We start from the raw sequence: 27,669 nt of genomic DNA, 5'->3' as shown, positions 1-27,669 counted from the left end.
ATTTTTTTAACAAACTCACAGAAGAATCATTTCTGAACCATATTGGGGAAAACCGGATAACGATTTTTATCTGGAAAGAACCTTTCCAGTGTCGGGTTTTCTGGTGACGTCATTTGATTACTTGTCTAAAGCGGAAGTGGTCAAATTACGCGAGCACCGGGTTTTCGCTCCTCGCGCTCGTGTCGATACGAGCATCTTTTATTATGAAGGAGCCAACACTGAGGCTGAACCGGTTCTAAGGAAGACACTGCTCGGTGACGAGCTGGGTCAGAACCCACAAGCAAGCGCTAGGGGAGAAAGACTTACACCGGAAGTAGACATGCCGAAAGTGCGCGCGCGGCTCTACCCCTGAGGCGCCCGGTTCGATTTGTCCCGGTTCTGCGCCAGCATGCCCTCGGACGTGGAGTACAGTCCGGTTGGGGAAGGGCTCGGCATGCGTGACTTTTGGCTGTACGCGTGGATGCGCAGGGCCGCCGTCGTCTCCGCACACTTGACGTCGCTGGGCCTGACTGTCACCGTGAGCGTGCTGTCCAGACCCGGAACCAGTGAGTATTAATGTTTGCGTAACGGAGATGGAGCGGGATCTTTAAGGATGCATGCGTGTGGAGGTTTGAAACAATGGGTTTCCGCCTTGTGTCAAATTTTGACATGTAAACATAATGTCCGCCTTTGGCAGAAGCTCTGCCTTTTTGGGTCTATGTGTCTGACAGGTGACATCCAACATAGTACCTGTTTGACATGAACCGAAGCTCCTCCTAACCCTTGTGCTGTCTTACATGACTCCACCCTTACATTGACGTGTTCTCCCTACCATGACAAAGGTGGAAAGATTTGAAATACATGAAGAGAAGCCTGGTGTCCAAAGTGGCAGGTTTGGACACCAGTGAAGATCACAAATCATTGAAGAAAAAAGGTTCAGCGCACTGTCTAGTGGGTCTAGATCAGTGTTTTTCAACCTTTTCTGAGCCACGGCACACTTTAACCTTAAAAAAAATCCCGCGGCACACCAGCATCCAAAAATTTAAAAAAAGGAGAAACTCATAGTCTGTATTGATCTACAGCCCCTCCACAATCTCACATGCATTTTTGAGATAATTGTTGCAGAAAAAGCTGGAAACTGCAGCTGTTTTTTCTCTAAAAGATTCAATAAAAGTTAAGTTAGAAGATTTAAAAATAGTTTGATGTGTGTTCGTTGGTTTCAAGACGTTTAACGACAGATCTCCTTGTTGCCCTGTCACTCTCACAACCCAATGCATCATGGGAGATGTAGTGCATAAAACGGCCGGAGATCGGTTTTCGGAACTTCATTGTTTTGTTCACTTGTTCCACGGTCTGATACCGGATTCTGTGGAAAGCTACAGCGCAAAAGACGAGCTTTAGCTGGTATTTTTGTTAGAACTGAGCGACTTTACGAGCTAAATCGGGACAAGGGAGTGAAGACTTTAAGCACTTCTGATTGGTCAGACTGATGACATGTGATTAAGCCCCTCAAGAATGATTGGTGGAGACAGTCAAAGGGACGGGACTTTTCCCAAATACAGCCGGTGCACCGGAGCTGCAGCTGAGTCGCGGTACGGTCATTCTTATCAAAATGTCTTTAATAAAATAAAATAAACGCAAAGAAAAAGTATTTTATGATCTTTTATATTCCTAACTCCTCAGTGTTTTATCAGGGCCTGTTTGGATGAACACAGAGCTGAAATCCTGGAGATGGGAAATGTTTTTAGATCAGTTAATGAGGGCAATTTTCCACGGCACACTTGACCATCTCCCACGGCACACTAGTGTGCCGCGGCACACTGGTTGAAAAACACTGGTCTAGATGACCCAACTCCCAATGTTAAAGTGCCTAGGATAGCACAAGGGTTATGGCCATCTCTGACATGAATAGCTGCTCTGCTTGCAGGTCCACGTCTGACAGGTGAATTCAGGTTTAGCCTGAACAGATGAGCAGCACAGCTGTTGAAAACAAAAGCAGAAGCTGAAACAGATCAGTCTGGGGTAACCATGGTTACGAGTTTGTGTAGTATGGAAACATGATCACAAATGTTTTTGTTTGCTTGTTCTTTTCATGTTATCTTTTGTTGTCTTCTCTCAGGTCTGTTTTCTTGGCATCCAGTGTGCATGACTGTTGCTGTAAGTACCACCTTCACCTACACACACTTACACATCAACACTCTGCAGGACGGGGTCGGGGCTGTGGACTTGTGATGGATGGATTGAATTTTCCAGGTCATCGTCAGAGATCATCTGCTTCTTTCTAGTTAAACTGAAGTTGAGCTGCTGGTTTCATTTGACCTCAGTCCTGCAGTCTTTGTGTCCAAACTCCTCCACTGTAAATAATTGATGCGTCAGCGGTCATTTTAACTCAGTCGGTCCTTCACTTCACGTGCATGCACACACACTGGTCATTGTGGTAAGAGATGGATGCAAATATGATCCCTGTAAAACAAATATATTCCAGTATTACCCAACCAAAATGTACCACAATTTCCATAATATAACGCTACGTTCACACTGGGCTTAAACACGGTTTCGAGCGATCACTTCCAAATGAAAAGCCTGTGTAAACGCACAAACATGCGCATTTCGGGCTTCTGTGTTCAAAACTCTCACGTTCACGCATCACTGAAAATGTTTTCAAGTCAGTTGATTTGTTTTATTTTATGTTATTTAACCAGGGAAAAAGTCCCATTGAGATCCACTGATCTCTTTTTCAAGGGAGTCCTGGTCAAGAGGCAAAAGTTACACACATCCAAGATATTTAATATTTAATCATAAATACTTGGTACTTACATACGGGTAGCAGCCTTTAAAAAAAAAAAATTGGAATATAAGTTGCACTTTTTGGAGAAGAGTGCAACGCTTCTGAACAAATCTGGCATCCAATTTGCGTCCGCTGCCTCGCGGTCAACACGTCAATACTCAATGCTTGTCTGAAAATGGGTTTAAAAACTAGACGCTCTGTCAAGTTTTTAGCTGTAACCCATTTTGATGACTTGCTGTCCCCGCATTAGTCCAATGAAGGAACAATTATATTAGAATAATAACGTCTTGATGCAAATAAGAAAAACATCATGAAGTTCAGGAGGAGAATGATCAGATTCTCCTCCATGTTTGTTTTGGACCGCGTTGCTTTTTCTTCCTTGTTGCTGTCAGTGGCAAATACTGATACACACACCTGCAGTTCCCTCTAGCGGTTGTTAGTGTGTAACTACCAATAGAGGGCAACTAGTTGTTAGTGGGAAAATAAGGAATAAATGAGCCAATATTTATTTGGTAAAAGTCAGATATCAGAAGTCCCTCCTGGGTATAAGTAGCACCTCCGACCAAACTATGCAAAAAAAGTGTGACTTATACTTTGAAAAATCTAGCCCTTGAATTAGGCCAACTTGAACCCAACCCCTCCGTGTGTTTGCCCCTCCCCTCTCTGCAGTTCTGCGTCTTCATGACGGAGGGACTGCTGCTCTTCTCTGCAGAGGGCTCTCCATTCTGCTTCAAGTCTCGGAAGGGGAAGGTGCGAGTCCACTGGCTGTGTCAGGTTCTGGCTCTGACCGCTGCAGCCACGGGGCTGGGCTTCATCATCGCCAGCAAATCAGTTTCAGAGCACCCCCACCTGACCAGCTGGCACAGTCTGCTGGGCTCCTGCACACTGGCCTCCACACTACTTCAGGCGGGTTTTGGCATCTGCGTGACCTTCCACAAGGAGCTGCACCTCTCCTTGCCCCCCTCAAGACTCAAGCTGTACCACGCCACCTGTGGGTTGCTGGTCTACCTGCTGGCCACCGTCACAGTGGTGTCCGCCCTTTTCTCTGACTGGTTCCAGGCCAGCGTGAAGGGACCTGCCTGGTGGGTCTTACTGCTGCTGCCCTTCTTCCCTGCTTTGGTAGTGATGAACCAGATCACAAACGCCTACCTGCCCCGCAAGAAGATGAGCATCTAGAAGGCAGCAGACTTTGATGGGGAGGGGGTTCAGCTTTGAACAGCCAGTGTCCTTTTTTAACAGCACCTCAAATTTGAATGTATTATTGTTTTTTTTCAGGATCAGATTTGTAAGGTTCCCTTGCATCTAGTTTAAGGGCTTTGAGGATTCCAGCCTCAACATGACTATTAAAGATCAGGGCGAGCAGAGCGTGGAATCAGGTCTGCTGGATTTTCAGATGAAGACTATTTTTTTTTAGAGGATTTTTGTGCACTGATGTGGGTGCTGTGCGCCTAACCCAGTATTGCTGGATGACTAGTAACCATGAAGACGAAGGAGTTATTATACACATAGGAGGAGCTCATAGAAGGGTTAAATGAGGCATTTTTAAGTGGGGGAAGGGAGGGGGTTCAGTGCATAGTGTGGATGCTGGAAGATTTACTGATGAGTTACTATGATTTAATGTATTTATTCATTCTGCTTTGTTTTATAAGACCGCTCATTGAAAATCCTTTTAAAAAAACATAAATCCTACTTTTGTCATAAAGAACAGAAATATGTAGAAGAAACACTTGAGTGGGACAATTTTATATGCGGGGAGGTGTGTGGATGAACCCTGACGGAGCAACTACAGAAACATGACAGACGCTACTTTCACTAATAAATTATTTTTCTCAGTTTCTACAAAGTCTGTTTTTTTTTCCTCATCACCTTCTGAACCAAACCCAACCCAACTAACCTAACCTGTTGAACAGGCGTCAGTGGGGACACACACAGGACATACGCACACGTCATTGGTTTTAAATTTGAGGCCAACCTGGAAATACCAACTATTGCAGTCCCTAAAAAGACTGCAGGTGTCAAAAGGTGGGTACTTACTGTTGATTTGAAGGACAGATTCGATCAAAAATGTTATGAGAGCATCAGAAGTTTTGGTTCAAAACCACAAATACAAACATGATTATGTTGGTAAAAAGATATAAAATCAATTGTAAAGTAAACAATTTATTCTAGTTGTGCTTTTTGTGATACAAGCAAAAAGATGTCCGATCACAAGCTGGCTTCTACCAAGTCGGTTCGACTACAATTGGCTGAAGGGATGTGTGTTGTTCCAATACCTGCATAAATTCATGTCACTTTTCTAATTAAAAAGAACAAAACTGTCTAAAATACCCAAAGCAGCAGGTTTGAATGTTTGAAGCACTTATGTCCTTTATTATTGCTTAAAAAGAAATGCCAGGAAGATAAAAAAAGGTTTCTCTGTGAAAAGGCACTTTCATTTGTAGCATTAAATACCAAATGAATTCTAAATATCTAGATTGTATCTATTTAGGTGAAAGACTTGGACTGTCACAGAGTTAATGGAAAATTTTATGAATCGATTCATGGACCATGAGTTTAGGTGCATACTTGAATCCAAAGGTTGAAGTCCGAGGTCATCCACCTTCAGTAGTGTATTTATGTTCATAGAGTACACCAATAGCAGAGAAATACTTGAATTCGATTGGTTTAGTCAAAAGTCTCATTCACCATCATCAGTCATTGTCATCTTTATTAACAAACTGCGGCGCACAAACTGGCTGAGGTGCATTCTGGAGTGAAATGGGTTGGAGCAACTGGACAGTTTTTATGCTGAATTGTGTATTTAACAAAGCAGTGTTATTTAAAAATTCAACAAGTTGAACCAAACCAAACATCTCTTCTCCTTCAGCAGCTGTTCCGTATCGCTGTGGTGAAGGACCGACCGCTGGTTCTTTCAGAAGTGAACCCCTGTGCATGCACATGAACAGACTGCTGGGCCTCACACACCTAACCTAAGGAAGCTCCAGCTGTTGAACAACTGAGTTTTGGTTTTGGTCCTGTTGTGGTTGCGGTGCATTCAGGCTCATGTGTGCACCACCTCAAACACAAACTTCTTCAGTCCAAAGAACAAATAAGAACAACTTTCACTGCTGCATTGTCAAACTGTCTTGATGGTAGAGATTTGGGGGGGGGGGGGTTCCAGCTACGAGTCAGGCTCAGACTTTTTTTCACTGCAGATAAAGGTGACAGAGTTGTCCAGCAACTCGAACATGTTCACCTCCACCACTTCACCCCCACCTCCGTTTGGGAGCGCGACTAAAACCTGCCGGCCAATCCCCAGCGGCCGCTCTTCTGAGGATTTTTTAGACTTCACCTTTTCGTCTTTGGCTGCTTCTTTTGATGAAACAACCTGGTTTAACAAAAAAAAAGTTTTATGTGAACAAGTCACATCATGGTTAACAGCAGCTGTGACCAAAAGGTGGGGCTAAATGCCACAATACCCACAATACTCACCATGGAGGAGGTGGAGGCCTGCTGCTCTGTGCTGCTCTCCTGCTCTGACGGCGCCTCCATGTGGGAGGACAGCAGGTGCTCCTGCAGCTCCAGCATGGAGCTGCAGATCAAGGAGCAGAGTGGGCAGCTGAACGCCTCACCACTCTGGCTCACGTTCTGCTTGCACACGTGCTCCTGCAGCCGGTCGTCCAGAACCTCCTTGCAGAACAGACAGCGCATAACAGACGCCTCAGAGCCTGCAGAAGACAGACACGTGAGGACAGGACAGTCAGACATTTCTGCATGTCATACACGTGTTGATCCAAACGTCCTCCTGATGAACTGAGACGCTTGACACAGCTGGCAGGAGAACGGTGAAGATGAAGGATCCTCACCTTGGTGCTCAGCAGCCCGGTGTCTGGACAAGCTGGCTGCGCTGGGGAAGAACTTGAAGCAGACGTCACACTGGACCAGCGTCTTGAGCTGCCGGGTGTGGCTGGCAAACACATCGGGGTGGTTGGTGCGGTTGTGGTACCAGAGACCAGACAGTTGCTGCAGCAACACAAAAACAGGGCAGTTCACAGTCAGCTGAACACATGCTCTGTTCATGCACAGGTTGTTTTTTTATAATGATGCTAAATATGATGTCACCTTTATAAGTTAGCTCCTTCATGTGACCTTTTTCTGCCATTTTTCAAATAAGTCATTGGGCCTGTATTTGCCTTTCTATTGAATGTTGATGCACACTGGTTTTCTGCAGACTTCTGGGAAATTTCCCAGGCACTGCATTTTGGAGTTCTACATTTGGACACTCAAACAAAATTGGCGAAATGGACTAACAGGAGATCAGATGCAGCGAGGGTTCTTTGTTCATCAAAACCTCCACCCAGACTACATAAGTTCCATGCCTCTGGACCTCCACATGAGTGGCTATAACTTCAAATAGAGTCCTCCAGAGACTAAAACAGCTGGAAAAATAGCTGCTGTGGCTCACCATATGCTCATTGGGAGTTCTTTATGGTGTTATCTATAACAGATTTCTAAAATCAAACAGTCAACGCATGAACTGCCAAACTGATCATTGACTTTCCGAAGCTAAAACATGTTTCCATGTGTAAAAGCAGGGGACTGGTCCTCCTTGAAAACCACAGCTCAACCCTGAACTCACTCCCACCTGATAGGACTTGTTGCAAAGTTCACAGCTGAATGGTTTGCTTCCAGCGTGGGTGGCCTTGTGCTTGTCCAGCAGGGCAGAGCTGGTAAACGCCTTGTTGCAGATGGTGCACTTGTGGAAATCCTTTGGGTGAAACTCCTGTAGATGCTGCTGGTGTTCCTCCAGAGAGGAGAAGCTGAGGCAGCACTTCTGACAGTCATGTGGTTCTGCCATGTCTGCTCACAAGAAAGAGTCGCATTGATTCAGACCCCATATCCCACCAAGCTGCTTATGAGACACTTTTAGTGCGATAGTTGAATTAAGAGCTCTTACTTTGAAACGTCATTTCTCTGTGGAAGCATTGACTGTGTATGAGACCTGGACCGAGTGAGTGTGACCTCACCCATAGAAACAGCTTACTTCCAGCTCCAACAAAGGAAGTCTTTTCAGTTGACTTTCTTTTTTCTTTTGCAATTTAGTCGCTCGCCAGCATGTTGGAGCCAGACGACATCAGCAAGAAGTGATTAATCCTAATTGGTCGACATTTCTATGGCAACCACTTGCCAATCAGGAGTGCGCTTGTTGAAAATCCACACCCCTTAACACCGAAAGCAAGGGAGAATCTGTCAATCAAACCTTTGAAAGTTTGAGGAGGGGGCCAGCAGGCACCATGCACTTTCACTAAGAGATCTGATTGGTCAGTTTATAAGTTGAATAACTTACAATAAAGAGAAAATATTGTGCAAATAAAATAGGATTAGTAAGAACATTATAAAATAAAGGCAGTAGAGTAAGAAGGGTTATTCTGACAAATATAATGACTGAGAAATAACTATTTATTTCTCAATAGAAGTCTTGGGTTCTTCCTATTTGGACTGCGTGGGGGGAAGGGGTCACTCAGTCCAGTTCTTTTATATGGTCAATGTGTGGAAGGCGTGCTCTTACTGTGAAAGGTGTGCAGGTGGACAGTGAGGCCGCTGGCCTGGCTGTAGCCTCTGCCACACTCCCGGCAGACGTAGGGCCGGTCTCCGGTGTGAGTCCGGACGTGACGCGTGAGCTCAATGGACTGAGCAAAAACAGCCTTGCAGTACTGACACACATACATCTTCCCTGAAACACAGAGAAGCAGTACGGGCAGGAGGTAAAGCCTGTAGAGTCTGAGCTGAAGGAAGCTGAGGAGGATTTTTATGGCGGGTTTAGCTGTACCCTCAGAGTGCTTCTTCTTAGTGTGGTAAGCCAGCGCGGCGGCCACGCTGAAGCTCATGTCACAGTGCTTGCAAAGGTACGGCCTCTCTCCAGTGTGCAGCCTCATGTGGTTCTTCAGGGAGGAGTTAGCCCCAAACTTGGCACCGCACTCCTCACAGGTGAACGGCCTCTCATCGAAGTGCTCCGTACGTTTGTGGTAGAGCATACCTGAAAGCGCCACAGGGTCAGAGCCAAGCCTCACAGCTTCACAACGGGACAGCTTCTGCTGCCTCACCTGACGGATGTGCAAAGCTCCTCCCACAGAGGTCACAGGACACTTTCTTCCTGCTGCGTGTGGGGCTGGGGTGAGCCTCGGCTTGATGGCGCCGCAGTGCTCTCTGATTGGCCAGCTTCTGGGGGCACTGAGGACACTGCTGCTCACACTGGTCGGACATGGAGCAGCGCTTCATGTGGGCTACCATGCGGCATTTGTACTCAAAGCTCCTCCGACACCAACGGCAAGAGAAGCGCTTGGACGGGGAGGTGGAGCCTGCCTCTTCCTCCTCCTCCTCCTCCTCCTCCTCCTCTTCCTTGTTCTGATCTTCGTCCTTGACCTCCTTCTGCTCTTCTTCTCTGGACTCACTCTGCCCTGATTCCGCTATAAGACAGTAGATGAGTGATAAAGCTCCAACTACAGAGACTCCTCTTCCTTCTCACCTGCTTCTGGCCGAGAAGCCGGCGCACTCATCTCCACACCTTCCAGCAGTGGGAGCAGCGATGAGGAAAAGGAGGATGGCGCCTTCTCTTCCACCGCCCGGAGGAGCTGAAGAAGCCCCCCTTCAGTGATCCCTCCATCCTTCACTCTGCTCATCAGCTTCTCCAGGGCAGAGGCAGGGTCTCCGTCTCCACAGCAGCAGCAGACGACCTGACATCAGAGGGAAAGTAGGTTACAGCCCCCTTTTCAGAGAAGATCTCTCAGTCAGAGTCCGTCCAGCTCCCACTCCTTCAACAGCAATCTGCTGCAGATACATCTTCTACAAACCAGTTCCTTTGAAGGTGTGGCAGATAAAACATTTTTCTCCACAAAGACATAAGTCTAAACTGTCAAAGCTTCACTAAAATTGCAATAAAAGAGAGGAGAGACCTTACAAGTGGTTCCATAGAAGATGGAGTGACCCGTTACCTCACGTTCCTCCTCATGCAGGAGGTTCTCTGCTGCCTTACTTAGCAGCTCCTGGACAGAGGGCACAGCAGCCAGGAGCTCCTTGAGCTGAGAGGCGTGCTTAAGAAGACCCTCAGTGAGTTTGTTGCTCGGCGTCTCTGAAGGAGCACTGTGGTCTTCTTCTGCGCCCGCTGAGGTTTGCTCCGTCCCTGTGAGCAGATTGAAACAGATGTTTGATTTTTGCACATCTGAATGTTTCTGCTCACATTTCAGGAATAAGACCTGTAAGGTCAACTGGATCCACACGGGCTTTTTTGCTCGCCGGCTCTTCGTCTTCATCTTTGCGGCAACCTTGTTCCTCCTCCTTCTGCTCCTCCTCCTTCTGCTCCTCCTCCTTCTGCTCCTCCTCCTTCTGCTCCTCCTCTACTGCTGCAACCTGCTCATCTCTGCTGAGGGAGCCAGAGCCCTCCGAGCTTTCCGTCTGGACTTTGTTGTTCTCGCCGAGTTTCGTGGTTTGATGAGACTGGGTTGGGGTGGGGGTCTGCTGGTTCACCAGTGTGGAGAGGACGCTTTTAAAGCCGACAGCCACGTCAAACATCTGCAGGCTGTCTGCGGCGGTCACGATACGGCTGACGTTGTATTTTCCCAGAGGCAGTTTTCCTGTGTAGACCATGTCCAAGAGGCAGGCGAACTCTTGCGAAGACACCACGCTGGTGTCGATGGAGATGGTGTCGGAGCTGTCCAGCAGAGACCTGCAGAGCCAGAGGGAAAAAAACAAAACCTCTCTGAACCGAACAGCTAAAACAACTGCAGCAGAAGAGTCGGAAATGTCTCACACTAAAGACAGAACTGCAGCTTCTGAGGCATACCTGAAGAGCATGCTGGAGGCAGCCAACACCAGCTTGTGGGCACGGTGATGCGTGTCCCCCACCAGGATGGTGCAGTCGCAGAGGTGGCCCTCCTTCCTCAGGGCCCACAGCTGCTGCAGGAGCTGGCCGCTGTAGTTGGGTAGTTCCATCATGGCTACTGTGGATTTGGTGGGGTTGGGGACCCAATTCTTCAAATTTAAACAGAAAATTTGAGTACAGGTATAAATTGTGCTTTCAAAACCAAGCCATAAAGGAAATGACATATTATACTCATGCTTTGTTGCCAGATGCAAAAAAAGCAGCCCACACCACAACCGAAACTCTTCCATGTTTCATAGTAGATCCTGCACCTTTTTTTTCTCACTACACTACATTTTTGCACCTGAATAGGAATTCTCACTGATTACAGGTTAGACGTGGATCACAGGACACGCCTTACTCTGGGTCACTTAGTTTTAATATTTCAAGGGTTACCAAATCCTTTTTTTCAGGCCTGTTCGATGTATAATCTTTACTAAACAGTTATGTTAAACGACAATTCAAAATCAATGTTTGATTGTTCATTTTTGAGTAAATTTTTATATAATATAACCTATTAAAATCTTTCCAAAATCAATTTATTTCTTTTTACTGACAACTATTTTGTCCTTGTATATTTCAATGTGTCACAATGTATTATAATACCATTAGTTTTTAAAGAAGAACAATACTGGAACTTTATTTTTTTAAACTGTATTATTAAACTTATTAATTAAATTATTGACAAACACTTTTCATAAAAACGCTATTTTCTTTTTCTTTAGAGATTATTAGATGATCTTGTGATCATTTGCAGATAAAAGGACTTACTTCCTCTCCTGAGACACACTTCATTAATTAACCTAGAAGTAGAGATCACCCAGAATCAACAAAAGCTACTCAACAACTCAGACGGCAATTGTGTATAACTTACAAATTCATGATTCCTTTTCATTTGCCATTTCATTTTAAATTGATTATTTTTCTAATTTGTATTTCACATTTGATTCTGATCGATTTTGATGAACACTTTTACATGACTAAAGATTTGGAATGAACTATGTTGGAGCTTTACCCAAATTAAAAAACTAATTTGGGGGTAATTTAAAAAAGAAAATAAACAAATCTTTGCCTTTATTGAACAACATTGATTGCTGCATCTAAACAAATAGAATTCTTAAACCCAGACCTAATGATAACAACAGCCTTCCAAGAAAATAACAATGTGAATTGCTCTATATGTGTAGATAATTTTTCTTTTATCTGTAAATGTTAAATTGAAAAATATTTAACCTAAAACATACACAGATGTCCTAGGCTCTACTGATTAGCGATGTGCCTTCTCTGAATGTACCTAACAAAAGTGTGTGGAAGGACACAGTGTGTCTCCTCATAGTAGGTCCCTTGACAGAACCAAATCCTCCATGGACAGAACAATAAACTATTTAAACATGGACAGAACTGGGAGAAACCCGCCAATTGATTCAATGTTTTTAAAACAAACCCCACCGACGAACATACGAATCAGGAACCAGCTGCGCAGTCACATTAATAGCTGCTTCAAAACGACTTTACCTGAAATTACTACGATCCAAATCTTTATTTAAACCGCTCCGTGAACACAATCCTGGGTTTATTCAAAAATCCAAGTCTTTATTTAAACTTCTTCGCGAACAGCTTCAAATGCGCAATAAAGCTTGACCGTTTTGAAGATGGCGACATGCGGTGTAACACGGAAACAGACTCGTCTTGTCGGTTATTATGAGGTTCCGTTTTAAAAAAAAGATCATATGGATCTTGTACATATAATAATGCCTTTCTTATTTAGTTTTATTCTGGTTTTAATTGCCTTTTAATCCATTATACTTGGTCTTTGTCAATGTGTTACACAATAGGTTTTTAGAACTATATTGTTTGTCACACAACATTCAAAAAGGATTTTTACGATCCACCTCAAATCATGAAGCAAAACATTTAATCAAATAAATACAAATTATTACTACAACGTGCATTAAATAAAAAAAGACAAATTACATTGTAAAAATACAGGACTAGTCGATCAATGAAAGAGGAGTTGTATTATTGAGAGATTGTCATTATAAACAGCGTTGATAAGACAAACTGTTTAGTTGAGGTCTCCACATTGATAAATTGCTGCATTTTTGTGTTGAGTGTAAAAATTGGCCAAACATTTGTGAGTGAGTTTTGTAAATATCATTATGTTGTCGATTAGTAATTCTGAAACGGAATATCAATGTTTCATGTAAAAAAAAAGAAAGAAAATCTTGCTGTGAAAATTTGCTTTTGTGTCCATTACCACGTAAAGATAGGTCTAATCAGTCAAAAGAATAATATGTAACATAAACATATAATTCTACATATTTTAATAGCTGTCACAAACTAACCAAACATTGCACAAGGCATTTACAGTTGAGAGTTTAGAAATGTACTGTTTTAATTGTGCAGTGACAATATATGATATATACAATATATACAAATATATGCCGGAGTACCACCATATTCAATTTGTGTTTACAATTGCTTTTCAACGAAAAAAACACTTTTTTAAACCTGAGACAAACATTTAAGACATAATGGACTGTTGACTTTAAAAAAAAGTAACATTTTTTTCTTTTTTAATTGAAAAGAAAAACTTGGGGGTTACAATATGTGTGGCAGTTGTACAAGGTGTTCATCAAATTAAAATTAGAATGGGCACATAAAAACATGAACAACAATTATAAAATTAAGTAAAAGAATATACGATAACACAAAAAATACAAACTTACATTAAATAAGATTAAAATAAAAAAGGGGTTACATGGGCATTATAATGATCATAATCTTATGGGTTATCAAAAAGCAGTAATTTATTTATGATACTTTGGAGTTTCACGGCAGGTTTATATTCCATGAAGTTTATAGATGAAAAATAAGAGCAGAGTTTTTATGAAATGTGAAAAAATATGGTTTGATTTTAAGGAATCAGCATTTGTGTATTTACCCTGGAAAATTATAACTTTTAAAACCATTTCTGTGTTTATGTTTTCTAATATAAAACCCCAAAATTATGTCCTGAATAGAAAAATCTGCTAAACATGGACTCTTGAGGAAAAGCCAATAATGTGCATTGTTCCAGGAGGCATTAGAGTAAAAACGTTCAAAGAATAAACGCTCAGTTGTTTCAATGTCCTCATTACAAAAAGAACAACAATTTTCAGGAATTCCAAACCGTTTTCTGAGCAATTCATTGGAAATCAGAAACCTAAAAACGTTTTAAAGTGGACTTCTTTGGCTTTAAGAGGTATGGAAAGTTTTAAATATTTAGTTCGTATTTGTTTCTTTTATAAATTATTCTTTCCCCCCCCTTTTGTATTTGTTAACAGACATGTTTGTGTGTAAAAACAAACAAACAAATAAAGTTATTGGAAGGGGAAAAAACGGCGTACGTTGCTGCGTCATTGTCTGACGTCGTGTTGATTTTGAGCGCAGAAATTATGTATTTATAAATTGACGCAAGCGCGCTAAATCTAAAACAAGCTGTACAAAAATGCCAAATTACACAAGTGTGTGGATAAAGTGGCGGCACTCATGAAAGGTTCGAGCATATTTGTTTTTAACACAATAAATTCACATTTTGTCGTCAATTCGCGGTAAAAGGAAGAGGCTCAGCCGGTCGGGCTAGCTGCAGTTTAGCCTTAGCGGGGGGACTTAAGTTGTGAGTTTGATAAAGATGTTCTTGTTCGAGAATCACAATGGTACGAGCTTCGCTTGAGGCTTGGATTAGGCGTTTGTTCACTGGACTTTGTGTTGTAAAGCGTAGCACAATATAAGGTTGCCGGTTCGGCCAGGAAGCCGTACTTTTGTCCTCTGAGAACCAGGCAACTAGCTTAGCTCCGGCTAGCTTATTGGGTTAGCATCCTTGGAAAACCGCCCGATTATTAACCAATTTGCGTAAAAGCGCACAAACACTGGGGATCGTTTAATTGCAGGATAATGGCGCCTCGTGTACAATTGGAAAAGGCAGCTTGGCGCTGGGTGGAACACGTGAAACCAGAAGAAATCACACAGGAGCACATCGAGTTAGCATATCGCATTAACCTCCCGGCCTGCAAAAGAGGAGCCTGCAGGTACACAGCACTCATACTCTGCTCATCATGTGTCTGTCTGTGCATTTGTCATTTTGTCAACAGTTGTGTGAACTTTACTGTCTGCCAAAAAAGGAAAACCGTTTCCAACGAAATGCACAACATACTGTTTAGATTGTCAAGCTAGCTTTTTATGTATTAATTACCATTTAGTTTGGAAACTATACTTATTATTGTTTTCAAATGATCAACAAACGGGAAGGTAACTACTAGGAACTACCGGGCTGTTCATTAATTATTGTTCTACCTACTTAGGAAACACAGAAAATGCATCTTATGTATTCAGCCTAAAAACAAAACAAAATTAAGTTACTAAAAATGTAAAGTTAGTATCAATTAGAAACAAAATGATATTGTTTTTATCCTTGTAAATCAAATATTAAGTAAAATAAAATAAAATTCAATGTAAATGAAATATGGAAAGGGCTGGCCTTGACTGGCTTTGACTTAGACTTTTGAGGTCTGGAAAGCATTGCCTTCATACTACTGAGTGATGAAAGGATTAAATATTTTTAATACCAAATGGTGTTTTATTCAGTTTGTGTTTGTTCCTTTTGTTTTCTCTTTTCTTTAAGAACACAACCCTGTAAAATGTTTCAATTGAAATTAATAAATATTTATAAACACAGAACAAACTCTTTAAAAAAAAGTCCAAATAATATATTTTTTTTAGTATTTCTTTAAAAAAAAAAGACATTTTACTCAGTGAATTGTACATGAAACAATAAATACAGTAAATAAAAGAAGTAATCACTAATGATGTATGTACAAAAAATGTTTTATTAGCATTTATTACCGGGGTTATTTCTTGATTCCTTTCTTTCTGAGTAATTCTGCATTATTTTAAAGTCCTACCAACAGCATTTAAAATAAATTTTAATTAAAAATACTATGTTGATTTTTTGTTTTTCCAGGTTGAATTAAGCCATGGTGTTTTTGTTTTTGTAATTTGGCAAACGGTGTATTTTGACATCAATGTGGCTAATTGTTGGACACAAACACTGCTGTTTGCACAGCTAAAAAGTGCCACGTCAGATTAAACACACATTCCTGTAGAGTCATGCAGATCTCTGTGAATTGAACAACAGCAAGTCTGAGCATTTTGCCCCAGTCTGTGTTAACTTCCTGCTCTTTTAAATGTCTTTGCTATGATGATTCAGCAAACCAACATTCAAAAAGCTGCCATTGTCCCCGCAGGAAAGTAGTTTCCATTGGTGCTACTGGTCTCCATGCATGGAGTCAGTTATCAGATGTTAGGTTTGCTTCATTCCCATTTGCTCTTATAAAGTGTTAGTTTTACAGAGATTATAATACCTTTTGTTTCTTTTTACATGATTTTTGTCTTTGTTATCAGACAGAACAGTGGCTTGGAAACTGACTGAACCATTAAGGCTACACTTTAACTGGTAGTTACTACGTTTATTTGATTCACCAACCTTTGACAGAATTGGTCTTTTGATTCTGGTTGTGTTTGAATTGTTCTTAGGATGCTAGTCCGGTTGGCTCCGGGACAGACGAGGGATGAAAAGCCTGATAGAGGTTAGTTTTGTGAAAACAGGAAATTAATCAGCTGCGTTTACATTTACAGAAGAAATTGCAAAGGAAATCCCAACTGCCTCGTGGGTATTGGTGAACAAGCCTGGCTCGGGGAGATCGATGAGAACACGTTCCACAACATCGATGATCCAAATTCTGAACGGCGAGATAAGGTCTGTCTGTAATCCTCTGCAAATAAGTAGGATTTGATTATCCTGTCTGGATTTCACTTCACTTCCTCTGCCCGTGTCTGACACTTCCCCCTCCAGAACACATTTGTTGGACTGACCAACCTTGGCGCAACATGTTACGTCAACACATTCCTGCAGGTGTGGTTCCATAACCTGGAGCTTCGGAGGATCCTCTATCAATGCCACAATTCACGAGCACAGGAGCACGACACGGACACAGGTGCGTTCAAAAACGTCCACACCAGGACAAACAGCAGCGGCTAAGACTGCAGGTGTAGATGTCTATAACGCTCACAGGGCGCATGTTGGATGACCGCATTTCTGGTTCAATAATCACAGTCACATGCAGAAAAGTTTCACGCTCAAAGAAGAAGCTTGTTAGGAATAAACAGGAAGAGTTTGGATTTTAAAAAGTCAATTATTTTCAAGCCTACCAAAATCAGGTGATTGGGAGTAATTTTTATAAATTTGCAAATTAACTTGATTTGTGTTCCTCATAAGTCCAAGTTCAATGGGAAAGTACAGAGGCCATACTTCCCTATTCAATGACAGAAGTTGGAAACTTTCTGTTAGTTTTTAAAACTTCACGAGTCTGTTCTTGTTAAATGTTGCGCTGACAATCTTAGCATTAGCTAGAACCACCAAAATGGATATTTTCTTCTTCTTTTCTTGTAGGGATGTTGTACATCCAAACTGAACAGCACGCAATTCCCAGAGGGAAACAGCAATTGCCTTAAATACTTTAAGCTTCCTCTGAGTCTTCTGTCTCTTGCTGATGAAAATCCGACTGCTCCTTTCAGGCTAATGGCCGATATCTGATAGACTGCAATTTGTCCTGTTCACATGTTGCTCAAGAAAAAAAATATACAGTGAAACATTTTGTGTGCATGTGAATAGGCTAAATGGTGTTTTCTTATTTTTGTTTTTACCCTGAATGTATCGTCACCAGTTTGTTATTGAGACTTGTCAATGTCACTTCTGATGATTAATGAAGAACTTTCCTGACTTTTAGAAATCTATAAATAAAACAAATAAACAAGGCAACAAAGTTACAAAAAACTAAATATTTGTAATTATACAGACAGAAATATAACAGAACTGTTAACTTGACATGGTTAATAACCGTCTGTTGTTATTAACTATCTTCAGAGTATATCTCAATGGCAACTTAATTCTGACTAATTTAATTCATTTTCGGTGGCTACGTTTAGCTGAGATTATTTTATACGGTAATAAAAAAAACATAGGGACAGAGTATGTCTCCATGGAAACCAGACTGTGCTAAAATAATCCTGGTTGTGTGCAACAAGATCACAGTAAAGTTTGGTTTATCCTGAAAATTCCAGCTGATCTTGGTTTTGTGTGATGTGAAGTATCTTCATTGTTCATGTGGTCCACGACCACCACCACCACCATCATCATCATCATCCTCATCATCCTGGAGCTCCGCGTCGTCGTGACCTGCAGACTCTCACGAGTCAAAGGCATCAGCTAAACCTGCGGTTTCTGCGTCTGCTGATGACTGACAGGACAAACTCCTTCTCTGTGTCTCCCTCAGATTACGACCCTCAGTCCATCAGCGAGCATCTGCAGTACCTGTTTGCACTCTTGCAGAACAGCAACAGAAAGTACATCGATCCGTCAGGGCTGGTCAAAGCTCTGGGTCTGGATACCGGTCAGCAGCAGGTAAAGCAAAGCGATGCTGTTGGAGCTCACAAATGCAGGTGTGCTGCTCTGCTCCATTACTTTCACCGGGGCAGTTTTTCGTTCTGACTTTTATAAGGTCACACATTTGAAACTGTTTTGAAAAGTGAATACTTCGAATTAGATATTGCTGGTGAAACATTCCTGTTTTTTCTTTAAAAGTTCAAATTTGGCTCCTTCAGTTTGTTTAAAGTTGGTCTTTACACAAGTGCCAATCCTTGTGTTTGTTCAAATCAGTCCTATTTCAAACAAGCTTTATGTCCTCTTAGACTGGACTCGTTTATAAATTTGCCACTAGTTTAGCTGAAAAATACTGAGTTTTATTTAGATAAGTGGGTGCAGGAAAAAACAGAGAAGTCTTCAAAACTGTTAACAGTCAACCGTTAGAAGAGATGATATCCAACATTATCCTTGGTCCTCTGTAACATTATGTTTGAGCTACAAAAGATTTTGTTTTAGCTTTAAATGTTAGATTTCTCTGGGAGCCAAATGTTCCTGTGCTGTCTGACCTTGTGATCCTTTGTTTTTAGGACGCTCAGGAGTTTTCCAAACTTTTCTTGTCTCTGTTGGAGGACACGTTGTCCAAACAGAAAAACCCTAACCTACACAATGTGATCCAGCAGCAGTTCTGCGGCCAGTTCTTCTATGTGACTGTGTGAGTATTTACAGAGCGGACCTCAGACTCACCTCAGTACTTCGTTTATGGGACAAATTCTCAGCGGCTGCTCCTGTGGACTCAGTTCATTCAGTTCAGTTTTGAAAAAAATCATGTTTCTTAAAAATCAATGAACTGAATTAGCAGTGGCTGGGCACAAACATATACCTCCCACATCTCAAAGACAAATAATCAGATAACTTGGGAGGTGCTGGCGTAGGTTAAATGAAAGAAATGTGGGCTCTTTTTTAAGAACTTATTACCACTTTTCCAGAAACACAGTAAGCACACACATCTCTGTCCCACAGAAGCATCTCCTGTGATATTTCCTGCTGTGGCTGAATTGACTCAAAAGGCTTGGCCACATTTTGGTTCCCTCAGCTCTCCCTCAGGAAAGCCACTGATCTGTGACCGTCTGCCCTGCAGGTGTAATCAGTGTGGACGGTCGTCAGCGCTGCCGTCTCGTTTCTACGAGCTGGAGCTGAACATCCTGGGACACAAGAACCTGACAGAGTGCATCACAGAGTTCCTCAAGGTGAGCCTGCTTCCACCCCAAGAACACCTGCTTTTCACCTGCTGGTCATACGTGGTGCTTTTCCAACACGTATGACCACAGAATCACGCACACAATCCTTTCAGACGTGTTTAGGTTCAAAACTACGATCATCCAAAAAGCTCTGGTGTACCTGCTGAAGTGCATCATCAGAGTGCTTCCAGAATGTGAGCCACACGCTGCGCCTCCTGGCTGGAGGGCCTCCTCACCACATTCAGGCGTCCTCACAGCTGACATTTCACATGAAACATCAACACCAACACATCTTCTCTCTGCCTCTAGTCCTATTGAAGATGAGGCGGCATGTGTCCTTTTCTTGACCTCACTGATGTCTCGTTGCTATGGTTACCCTCCCTGCCTGTAGGAGGAGAAGCTGGATGGAGAGAACCGTTACTTCTGCGAGAGCTGTCAGAGTAAACAGAGCGCCACCCGCAGGATCAAGCTGCACAGCCTGCCTCCCACCCTGAACCTGCAGCTCATGCGTTTCGTCTTTGACAGGTCAGTCAGTCGATCTTAGAGTGCAGGTCTGCTGCTGGTTCCCTCACCACTTACCTCCTTCAGAGACATCATCAGCCTTCAGAATACAGACTACAACCTAAATCCTTTGTACCTGAATAATTCCCTCAGTTCTGTGATGATGATGATGGAGGTTTGACTGTGATGAAGCACCTTTGCCATTTTCCACAGACAAACTGGTCATAAGAAGAAGCTCAACACCTTCATCAGTTTTCCTGAGCAGCTGGACATGGAGCCTTTCCTGGAGGCAAGACCAGGTACTTTCTTTTCATTTCAACCCAACACCTCAGCTCTGAAGTGTCACCCATCTGCTGTGTCTTCGCTCGCCGACCGGTCTGGTTTGAGGTGACAACAATTGTGTAACATCGCAAATTTATCATCCACTCTAAAGCAGAGCAGACCTGTTATATTTTAGGATATAATTGAAGTTTAAGTATCAAATACCTGAATTTGTGCTAAAAATATGTATTCCAAAAATGCGATATCATGCATGCCTAGTGTTTGCATTTTCATAGATTTTTGTAACATTGTAGCTTTTTCGAAAACTTCACAGCCTCAGCTCTGAATGCTCATATGCTTTGCGAGGAGGATTTCTGTCAGTATGAATGTCTAAATATGGTTTAGAATCCATTTTTACAGATGTTTCAAAGCTGCTGCTCTCAGCATGACAGGAATGAAGGTTGTGTTTGTGTGTCTCTGCAGGACAGAAGAGCGTGTATGAACTGAGTGCGGTGCTGATCCATCGAGGAATCAGTGCGTACTCGGGACACTACATCGCACACGTGAAGGACGCTCTGACTGGTGACTGGTACAAATTCAACGATGAGGAAATTGAAAAGATGGAAGGGAAGAAGCTGCAGCTTGGAATTGAGGAAGACATTGGTGAGTAGTTCTTTACAGTTGTTGTTTAAACTTGATGACTTGATAACCATGGAAACCATAGTAACATGAAAATCTTCCTTGTTTATCTGTTTCTTCTCTGTTTTTGAAGATCAGTACCCGCTGACTTTAGGATTCTGTTTTCTTTGAAAAATCTATAGTAAAAGACTTTTCCTAATGGATTCTGGTTGATGACATTTAGAAAACCTGTTCACTGGAACCTCGGTTGTTTAATGTATGCAAACACAGTCTTGTAAAGAAGCTAAACTTGGTCAGTATGTTGGTTTGATTTCACTGGTGTCCAGCAGTAAAGCAGGAATGAAATCTGTTTTTTATCCTCACACTGGTTTTCTCCTGTGGGTGTCTATCTTGTGCAGCTGAGGCGGTGAAATCTCCGTCACGGAAACCAAAGTGCAGCAAAGGCTACCACTGCTCCAGAAACGCCTACATGCTGGTGTATAAGGTCCAGGCAGACGAGCACCCGGACCTCTCTGAGACCAGTGTCGAGGTGCCAGGTGAGCCAAAGATCTGATGTGAAAAAAGTCAGCAAGCTGCGTTGTGACCGTCCTCCTGTGTGGCAATCCAGCCTTTCTACAGAGGCTGGTGGACCGAGACAACCACAGGTTTGAGGAGTGGTGCATGGAGATGTCAGACATGCGGAAGCAGAGCGTGGATAAGGGCAAGGCGAAGCACGAAGAGGTGAAAGAGCTGTACGAGCTTTTGCCTGCAAGAGATGGTTGGTAAAACCGTTCCTCAAATGTTTATTCTAGGGAAGGGGTCCATCTAAAAAAATAACAACCCCCTCCTTGTAGGTGAACAGTATGAGTTCATTCCTCTGGAATGGCTGAAGAAGTGGCTGGACGACTCCACTGCCACAAAGGAGATCGACACCTCCCTCTTCCTCTGTTCTCACGGAAAACTGCACCCAGACAAGGTGGCAGACTGCAAGCGGGTGTCCTTGCAAGCTGCAGAGCTCCTCTACAGGCGCTATGGCGGGGGGCCCAGGCTGGATGGTTAGTAGATCTCCACAGGTTTGGTTTTCACGGTCAGTCGCAGTAAAGGTTTCTCTTTGAAAAGGATTGAATCAGAACATCCAGAAACAGCCCACATCCAGGAAATCTGGATGTCTGTTCAGATGCCTGTTTGTGAACCTTAGTGAGGCTTCCATGTCTTGTCTGTCCTGGTACCTCAAGTAAAGGACTGTGCTGGGGTGTTGATCAGTTCACGGAAGCACATTTTTATCAGCAGCTGCATGAAACCATGTTTAATTTGTTTGTAATGTATTGATATAAAAACTCTTAAAATAACTTTTGTGGTTTTCATTTTTCTTCTCCTCATATAATAACCCTAACCCTGTCATTTCCAATAGTTTTCTCCTGGATGGAACAAGTCCCTCCCCCTTAACTCTCGGTGTGTTTTTCCAGGCTCGTCTCTGTGTAGAGACTGTGTCAGCTGGAGGTGCAGAGTGCTGCGGCTCAAAAACCAGCTCAACGAAGACTACAAGGAGGTGTCCAACCTGGTCAAACGCACGCTAAGGTAAACCCAGCCTGCTTTTAGTGCAGCCGCTTCACTGGAGCTTAAATGACTTTTCTTTAATGCTTGCGTGTAATCTTGTCTCAGTGGGGAGGGCTACTGGGTGGGCAAAGCTTCCCTGCGCAGCTGGAGGCAGCTGGCTCTGGAGCAGCTGGAAGAAGACGAACACGAGGGCAAACACAGCGACAGCCAGACCAACGGCCAGGGACCACACACCAACAACATCAAAGGTCAGTGCGCCCCAGACTCCTCATCGCGGTTTTCTCCCCACTGTCTGGCTAGACTCACGGCCAGAAACCTTTCAGAGGCCAAAGACGTTCTGAAGGAAGCATCAGCTGGTTTGGAGCTGACGAATGAAGTTCTGCTGCAACGCTCCTATCTCTCTGCCTCTGTTGTGCAGCTTGTATGGTCTGTTCCTCCGATGCCTGGAGGAGAATCAGGACTATAAAAGACTGATGAACAGAAGATCTGAGTGATGCTGCAGAGGCAGATGATGCTGTGACCATCGTCTGTTTGCTTAGCAAACTGTTTTTTGTTTCATTTCTACCGTGTACAGCTGTAGGAGAGCTTTTCACAAAAGAAAACACTTTCTCCTTTATCACTTTTTCCTATAGTTGGCATTAATATTGATTTCAAAGTGGTAAAATCACTCTTTTAGTATAAGTATACTTGTAGCCTCAGTTTCTGGTATTACTACCGTTTTTCAGCCACACTTTTCAGTTGTCATATGTTTGAACGGGGAAACGCTTCATGAAAAGGACTGTATGAAACAGGTGTAGACTTTTATTGTGAAATAACTTCATGAAATTGGGAAGTCTGCTTGTGTGATCGTAATTAATTTCTTGCTGCCTTTCTTTTCTCCCTTTTTTCTGCTCCTAATATTTAAAACAGAAACTCAAAATAAGTCACTGAGGAAAAGCTGGTCGTTTGATGCTTTCAGCAGATGACAGTGATGTTTGATGGACAGTTTGAGACTTTCCAGTTCCCCTGACAGAAATGTGATTAAGAGCACTAACTTTATCCAGACCTTCCATGTTTATGGGCGTGAATGCCACATTGCTGTCCGCTCCGCTGTCCCGGACCTTTTTAAAACGATTTCTCTTCCTGCAGAGTTCTGTTCAGATCTGTCAGGAGGCACCGAGGAGGAGATGAAGACCTTTAATGAGGACATCCTCTGCAGCCACGGTAGTTCTGCTGTCAGCCTCCACTCAGACCTTTTTGCGTCTGTAACGGGAACATGCGGTTGAAACCTCATCCTGTTCCTCCTGCAGGAGGCCTCAGCATCCTGGAGGCCGAGCGGAAGCTGGTATCTCCGGAAGTGTGGTCCAAGCTTCGGGAGTACTTCCCCAAAGCGCCGGAGTTCACGGAGAAGCAGGAGGCCTGTCGACAGTGTCTGGTGAGGGAGCATTGGCGGCTTTTCTCTTTCTCTGACTTTCAGTTCTGACGCTTTTTTGGAAATCAGAAACCAAACTCGGTGTCGCGTTGATTGATGGCAGTTGATTGATGAGTTTGGTTTTTAGGGGGGGGGAAAGTTCAATTCTCACTTGATTAGAAGTTCAGAAGAAACACATTTTGACCTGTAACCTGTTCAGCTCCAGATGAAGGAGCTTTCAGGACAAACTAATCTCAGAGGAAAAACTATCAAACTAAAATCCTGCAAATCTCCAGAGTTGAAAGATACTCTCTTTAGAACAGAAACATACATTTCCTGTGAAAATATATGTGTATGCTGATAGCTTAAGATGCACATGTTTTAGTGTTCAAAAGGACATTTAGAGATGGAAATATTTGATTGAACTTTAATATTTCTTCATGTTTTCTGCAAAAGTTTCAGGCTTGACTATAAAATAGAAATATAAAAAATATAAAATAGAAAACTTTTACATTTTTAAAATATTTTTAGCTTTCTTATATTATTTTAGGTTTAATCTAATTTAGTTTTACATTTTAGATATAGATGTTAAAAATGAATCAAAAAATTAAACAGGCTGACGATGGTCACAGTTCAGGTAACGGTCATGTGGCTCCTCTTTGTGTCCAGACTTTGGAGCAGGAGGAGAAGGACAATGAGGCCGTCAGTAAGATGATGGCGCTTGACCAGAAGAACCAGCTGCTCAACCTCTTCCATGAGAAGAACCGGCCCACGCTTTCAAAGTGGCCTCAGGTCAGAACCAGACCGAGTCTCTGAAACCGCCCTGGCACTCCTCCTCTGACTCACGTTTGTTTCCTCAGAACACGGATGTTCTGTATGTGGTTCCTCTGTTCTTTGTGGAGGAGTGGAGGAAGTTCATCAGGTTTGTTTCCTTTAGCTTAAGTTTTTTTCTCAATTCATCAGGAGAAAAGTTCAGATCTTACAGCTGTGTTTGCTCTGCAGGAGGCCCACTAAATCCTCCCCAGTGTCTAACGTGGGGAACAGCCTCCTGTTGTGCCCTCATGGGGGGTTCATGTTCACCTACGACTCCTTGATCAGTGGCGACGCTCAGCAGTGAGTTCAGCTTCCCGTTTTCTGTCTTTGATCAAGGAAAGACGATGTAAGGATGCAGGATCACTGCATGTAACAACCTCTGCAGCCCCCCCCCCCAGGCTCAATGATCAGGTTTTTGTTTTTTTTAACATGAAATCTAATTCTGTGTAAATTCTACCTAAATCAGGGGGTCAAACTGTGAAGCAGTAAAGACAATTAGACGGGCCAAACACTATATTTGATATGTAATGTTTAACCTTATCAAATAGTGTCTATTTATGTTATACCAGTGGTTCTCAAATTTTGTCTCTTGCCCCTCCCCCCTTTGAGGAAAAAAATGTTCATTCTCTCCCACCGCAAAGAAACTGTGACAAAATATGCCAAATATGTTCAACTTTAACACCATGTCATAATCTTACCTCCTGGCCTCGCTGTGGAACCACAGCCGAGTGTTTTGCTCCCATCTCTTCACAAAGTGGGGAGAACAGCCGCGCTTTCAGGGGTCTTCAGGCGTCAACGTCCGGGCGGCACCACCGTTCTTTTAGGACGTTAAAACAGCCGTTAACCAAAGTAATTATGTCTTCAAATGGCATGGTCAGTATAAGGTTAATGTAAGTGACATGAGTCCCGCGGATATTCGGTCCCGAAGGCTGGTTTGTTTATGTTCTGCCGCGAAATAAATTCTGACGTCCAAACATTAGTTGTGGCCCGCCAAGTGTATTTTCTCCATCACAAATGAGCTCTTTTTCCAACGCCATCTTTTCCTCCGCTTCTGATTCACAACAACTTGAAGAAATACTAAGAAATGCATTTTTTAGCTTAATTTTTTTTTAAATATGTCCTCCGTCATCAGAAAAATGCCACAAGAACCTGTTAAAAACTCATCCCTCATCAGAGGGAAACAATCCTTCAATTCTAGCTTTGGGTCTGTTCTCTCACACACACACATAACAGACAGCGAGGTGTTGCTGCTGCCCTCTCATGTTGTGCTGTCTGTCTGGCACAGTATAGCTCTGCTCTGGCCCAGCGAGTGGGAGGTCATCAGCAGACTGTTCATCGTTGATCAGGCCATATCCATCCACTGCCTCAGAGAGAGCACGGAGGGCTCCACCCCTCAGTACACCACCCAGCCTGGTAAGATCTGCAGCTCAGCGCTCAGTCCGCTTACATCTTAACATTTGCAGCTCATATAAAACGTGTGTTCATGTGTCGCAGCAGAAAGGCTCCTGGTCCGTCATCTCAGAGGATATTCTGAAAAATACTTTGGCTTTATTTAAACACGAATTCCTTATCAGATTTAGTCTTGGCAGAGAAATGATGCACAAAGCAGCAGCACGAGTGGCTTCAAATTAGACTTCTGGTAATCTGGGATCAATCAAAAGAATTTGATAGATTACTGCCTGACTTTATTTCTGATTAAGTAAATAGAAATTCTTTGTTGTTTTTTTTTCTTTCAAGGTGATGCTTAACTAAGTTGAGTCCTGGCATAAATATATTTTGCTAATGAGTGTAAAATGGCATAGAGGCTACTTCAGGGTGCTGGCAGACCCTGGTGTTTGTGTTTGACCCGAGTCTGGTGTGTGTTCAGAGCTGTGCTGGGACTGCAGGGAGAGCTTCCTGTTCCAGCAGCAGAAGGACCTCAGAGAGTACAACCAAGCAACCATCTACATCCGCAAAGTCCTGGAAGACGCCAGGGTGAGCCAGCGCACAGAGCACCCGCAACTTCTGCGCAGGAAGGTCACGGTTTAACCCGCTCTACCATTTCTGCACAGATGGTGAAGGATGTGACTCCAGAGATGAACGCCAGCAGCTCCGAGGCTGAGGAGGAGCGAGAGGAGCATCTGAAGTTGGAAGGAGGCGAAGACCCAGATTTTAGTCAGGTGTGTTGCGACCAGTCTCATCACCTGACAGCTGCGTGTGGCTCTTTCTCAGTCTGCAGAAATAATCCTAGCATTGATGTGTGCTGAGCTGTCGACAGCAGTTTTGTTAGATCAAAAGGGGTGTGGCATCCGCCTGCGTGGTCCCACGCGGGTTCAGAGTCACCTGACTGCTCACCCCCTGTCTGTCTGCTCTGTTGCTTTCAGTCGGCCCTGCTGCAGTCTCAGGATGGGGCGAAGCGGCTGAGACTGGCCGATGGCACTGTCGCTCCTGCAGCTCTTCCTGTGACCACCTCAGCCAAAGTGGGCGGGATCAGGAGGAGTACTCGACATCGGAAACTGCGGGGGGAGAAAGCCCTCATTGTCTCAGCCAATCAGACGCTAAAGGAGCTGAAGATACAGGTAAGGGGGAGGAGCTCTGCAGGTAATAAAGATGTGAGTGAGCGGCTCTGACTCCCTGTGTTGCTGCAGATCATGCACGCCTTTTCTGTGGCGCCATTTGACCAAAACCTCTCCATTGATGGAAAGAGCCTGACGGATGACTCGGCCACGCTGGGCAGCCTGGGCGTCGTCCCAGAGAGCATCATATGCTTAAAGGTTTGATACTGGGGGTGGGGGGAGTCATTCTTGTGTCTGATAGTTCTGGTAACGCTCGTGACTGTGTCCCCCCGCAGGCCGACGAACCCATCGCAGATTACGCCGCCATGGATGACGCCTATCAAGGTAAGTGTGTTGATCTGCAGAAGCTCTCAAATCCTGAAGGTTCCACTGACGTTGTCTGCTTCATCCACAGTGAGGCTACCGGAGGAGGGGTTCAAAGGTGAGGTTCAACGATCGCACATGCAAACAGGAGCACGTTCACGCCCTCTGCTCCACTAACAGCCTTTTCTGTCTGCAGGAACGGGGCTTCTGGGACACTGAGGAACGCTGCAGCCATGACCGATGATGTTTTACACAAAAGCTTGAATTTGTCAAGTGTCTATAAATAAATAAGTGCTTTAATTTTTAA

At 43.4% G+C, this 27,669-nt stretch overlaps 3 protein-coding genes across 9 annotated transcripts; 2 read left to right on the top strand and 1 right to left on the bottom strand.

Moving 5' to 3' along the window:
* Nucleotides 1-112: 112 nt before the first annotated feature.
* On the top strand, nt 113-4,610 carry cyb561d1 (cytochrome b561 family, member D1). The gene is made up of 3 exons (XM_004068913.5): nt 113-545; nt 2,099-2,136; nt 3,437-4,610. The coding sequence occupies exons 1-3, from the start codon at nt 389-391 to the stop codon at nt 3,941-3,943; spliced, it is 702 nt and encodes a 233-aa protein (XP_004068961.1). The 5' UTR covers nt 113-388; the 3' UTR covers nt 3,944-4,610.
* An 846-nt stretch (nt 4,611-5,456) lies between these two features.
* zbtb40 (zinc finger and BTB domain containing 40) lies at nt 5,457-12,375 on the bottom strand. Of its 3 annotated transcripts, none has more exons than XM_004069006.5 (12): nt 12,180-12,375; nt 10,587-10,774; nt 10,000-10,469; nt 9,739-9,926; nt 9,273-9,480; nt 8,851-9,213; nt 8,577-8,783; nt 8,316-8,480; nt 7,392-7,606; nt 6,613-6,769; nt 6,239-6,474; nt 5,457-6,134 (listed from the first exon to the last, which is right to left on the bottom strand). In XM_004069006.5, the coding sequence occupies exons 2-12, from the start codon at nt 10,736-10,738 to the stop codon at nt 5,928-5,930; spliced, it is 2,568 nt and encodes an 855-aa protein (XP_004069054.1). In that variant the 5' UTR covers nt 10,739-10,774; nt 12,180-12,375; the 3' UTR covers nt 5,457-5,927. The 3 variants fall into 3 exon arrangements, with proteins under 3 accessions (XP_004069054.1, XP_078804186.1, XP_011473517.1); XM_078948060.1 differs by having other exon boundaries at nt 11,959-12,197; XM_011475215.4 differs by having other exon boundaries at nt 12,114-12,190.
* A 1,419-nt stretch (nt 12,376-13,794) lies between these two features.
* usp48 (ubiquitin specific peptidase 48) lies at nt 13,795-27,669 on the top strand. Of its 5 annotated transcripts, none has more exons than XM_078947505.1 (28): nt 13,795-13,908; nt 14,597-14,734; nt 16,341-16,461; nt 16,558-16,699; nt 18,038-18,165; nt 18,714-18,838; nt 19,265-19,373; nt 19,756-19,889; nt 20,079-20,164; nt 20,610-20,789; nt 21,164-21,301; nt 21,373-21,522; nt 21,599-21,799; nt 22,211-22,322; nt 22,407-22,549; nt 23,430-23,504; nt 23,591-23,715; nt 24,361-24,483; nt 24,552-24,613; nt 24,694-24,804; nt 25,790-25,917; nt 26,372-26,478; nt 26,556-26,663; nt 26,868-27,062; nt 27,132-27,257; nt 27,335-27,383; nt 27,454-27,480; nt 27,559-27,669. In XM_078947505.1, exons 2-28 carry the CDS (start codon nt 14,601-14,603, stop codon nt 27,579-27,581), a joined length of 3,162 nt encoding a protein of 1,053 aa, XP_078803631.1. In that variant the 5' UTR covers nt 13,795-13,908; nt 14,597-14,600; the 3' UTR covers nt 27,582-27,669. The 5 variants fall into 5 exon arrangements, with proteins under 5 accessions (XP_078803631.1, XP_011473515.1, XP_011473516.1 ...); XM_011475213.4 differs by lacking the exon at nt 13,795-13,908 and adding an exon at nt 14,045-14,202; XM_011475214.4 differs by lacking the exon at nt 13,795-13,908 and adding an exon at nt 14,047-14,202 and having other exon boundaries at nt 16,344-16,461.

Source organism: Oryzias latipes, chromosome 5, assembly GCF_053564925.1.
Source record: "Oryzias latipes strain Hd-rR chromosome 5, Olatipes_Hd-rR_3.1".
NCBI lineage: Eukaryota > Metazoa > Chordata > Actinopteri > Beloniformes > Adrianichthyidae > Oryzias > Oryzias latipes.
Note: the sequence above shows the minus strand (reverse complement) of the source record. Positions and strands in the feature narration are given on the sequence as shown.

Coding starts and splice junctions, on each gene's coding strand:
- cyb561d1 (XM_004068913.5), top strand. CDS start 389: ATGCCCTCGGACGTGGAGTACAGTCCGGTTGGGGAAGGGCTCGGCATG. Junction 546..2,098: donor GCTGTCCAGACCCGGAACCA/GTGAGTATTAAT, acceptor GTCTTCTCTCAG/GTCTGTTTTCTTGGCATCCA. Junction 2,137..3,436: donor CAGTGTGCATGACTGTTGCT/GTAAGTACCACC, acceptor CCCTCTCTGCAG/TTCTGCGTCTTCATGACGGA.
- usp48 (XM_078947505.1), top strand. CDS start 14,601: ATGGCGCCTCGTGTACAATTGGAAAAGGCAGCTTGGCGCTGGGTGGAA. Junction 18,839..19,264: donor CAGTTCTTCTATGTGACTGT/GTGAGTATTTAC, acceptor TCTGCCCTGCAG/GTGTAATCAGTGTGGACGGT. Junction 19,374..19,755: donor GCATCACAGAGTTCCTCAAG/GTGAGCCTGCTT, acceptor CCCTGCCTGTAG/GAGGAGAAGCTGGATGGAGA.
- zbtb40 (XM_004069006.5), bottom strand. CDS start 10,738: ATGATGGAACTACCCAACTACAGCGGCCAGCTCCTGCAGCAGCTGTGG. Junction 6,770..7,391: donor TTTGCAACAAGTCCTATCAG/GTGGGAGTGAGT, acceptor GTGTTGCTGCAG/CAACTGTCTGGTCTCTGGTA. Junction 6,135..6,238: donor AGGCCTCCACCTCCTCCATG/GTGAGTATTGTG, acceptor TTGTTAAACCAG/GTTGTTTCATCAAAAGAAGC.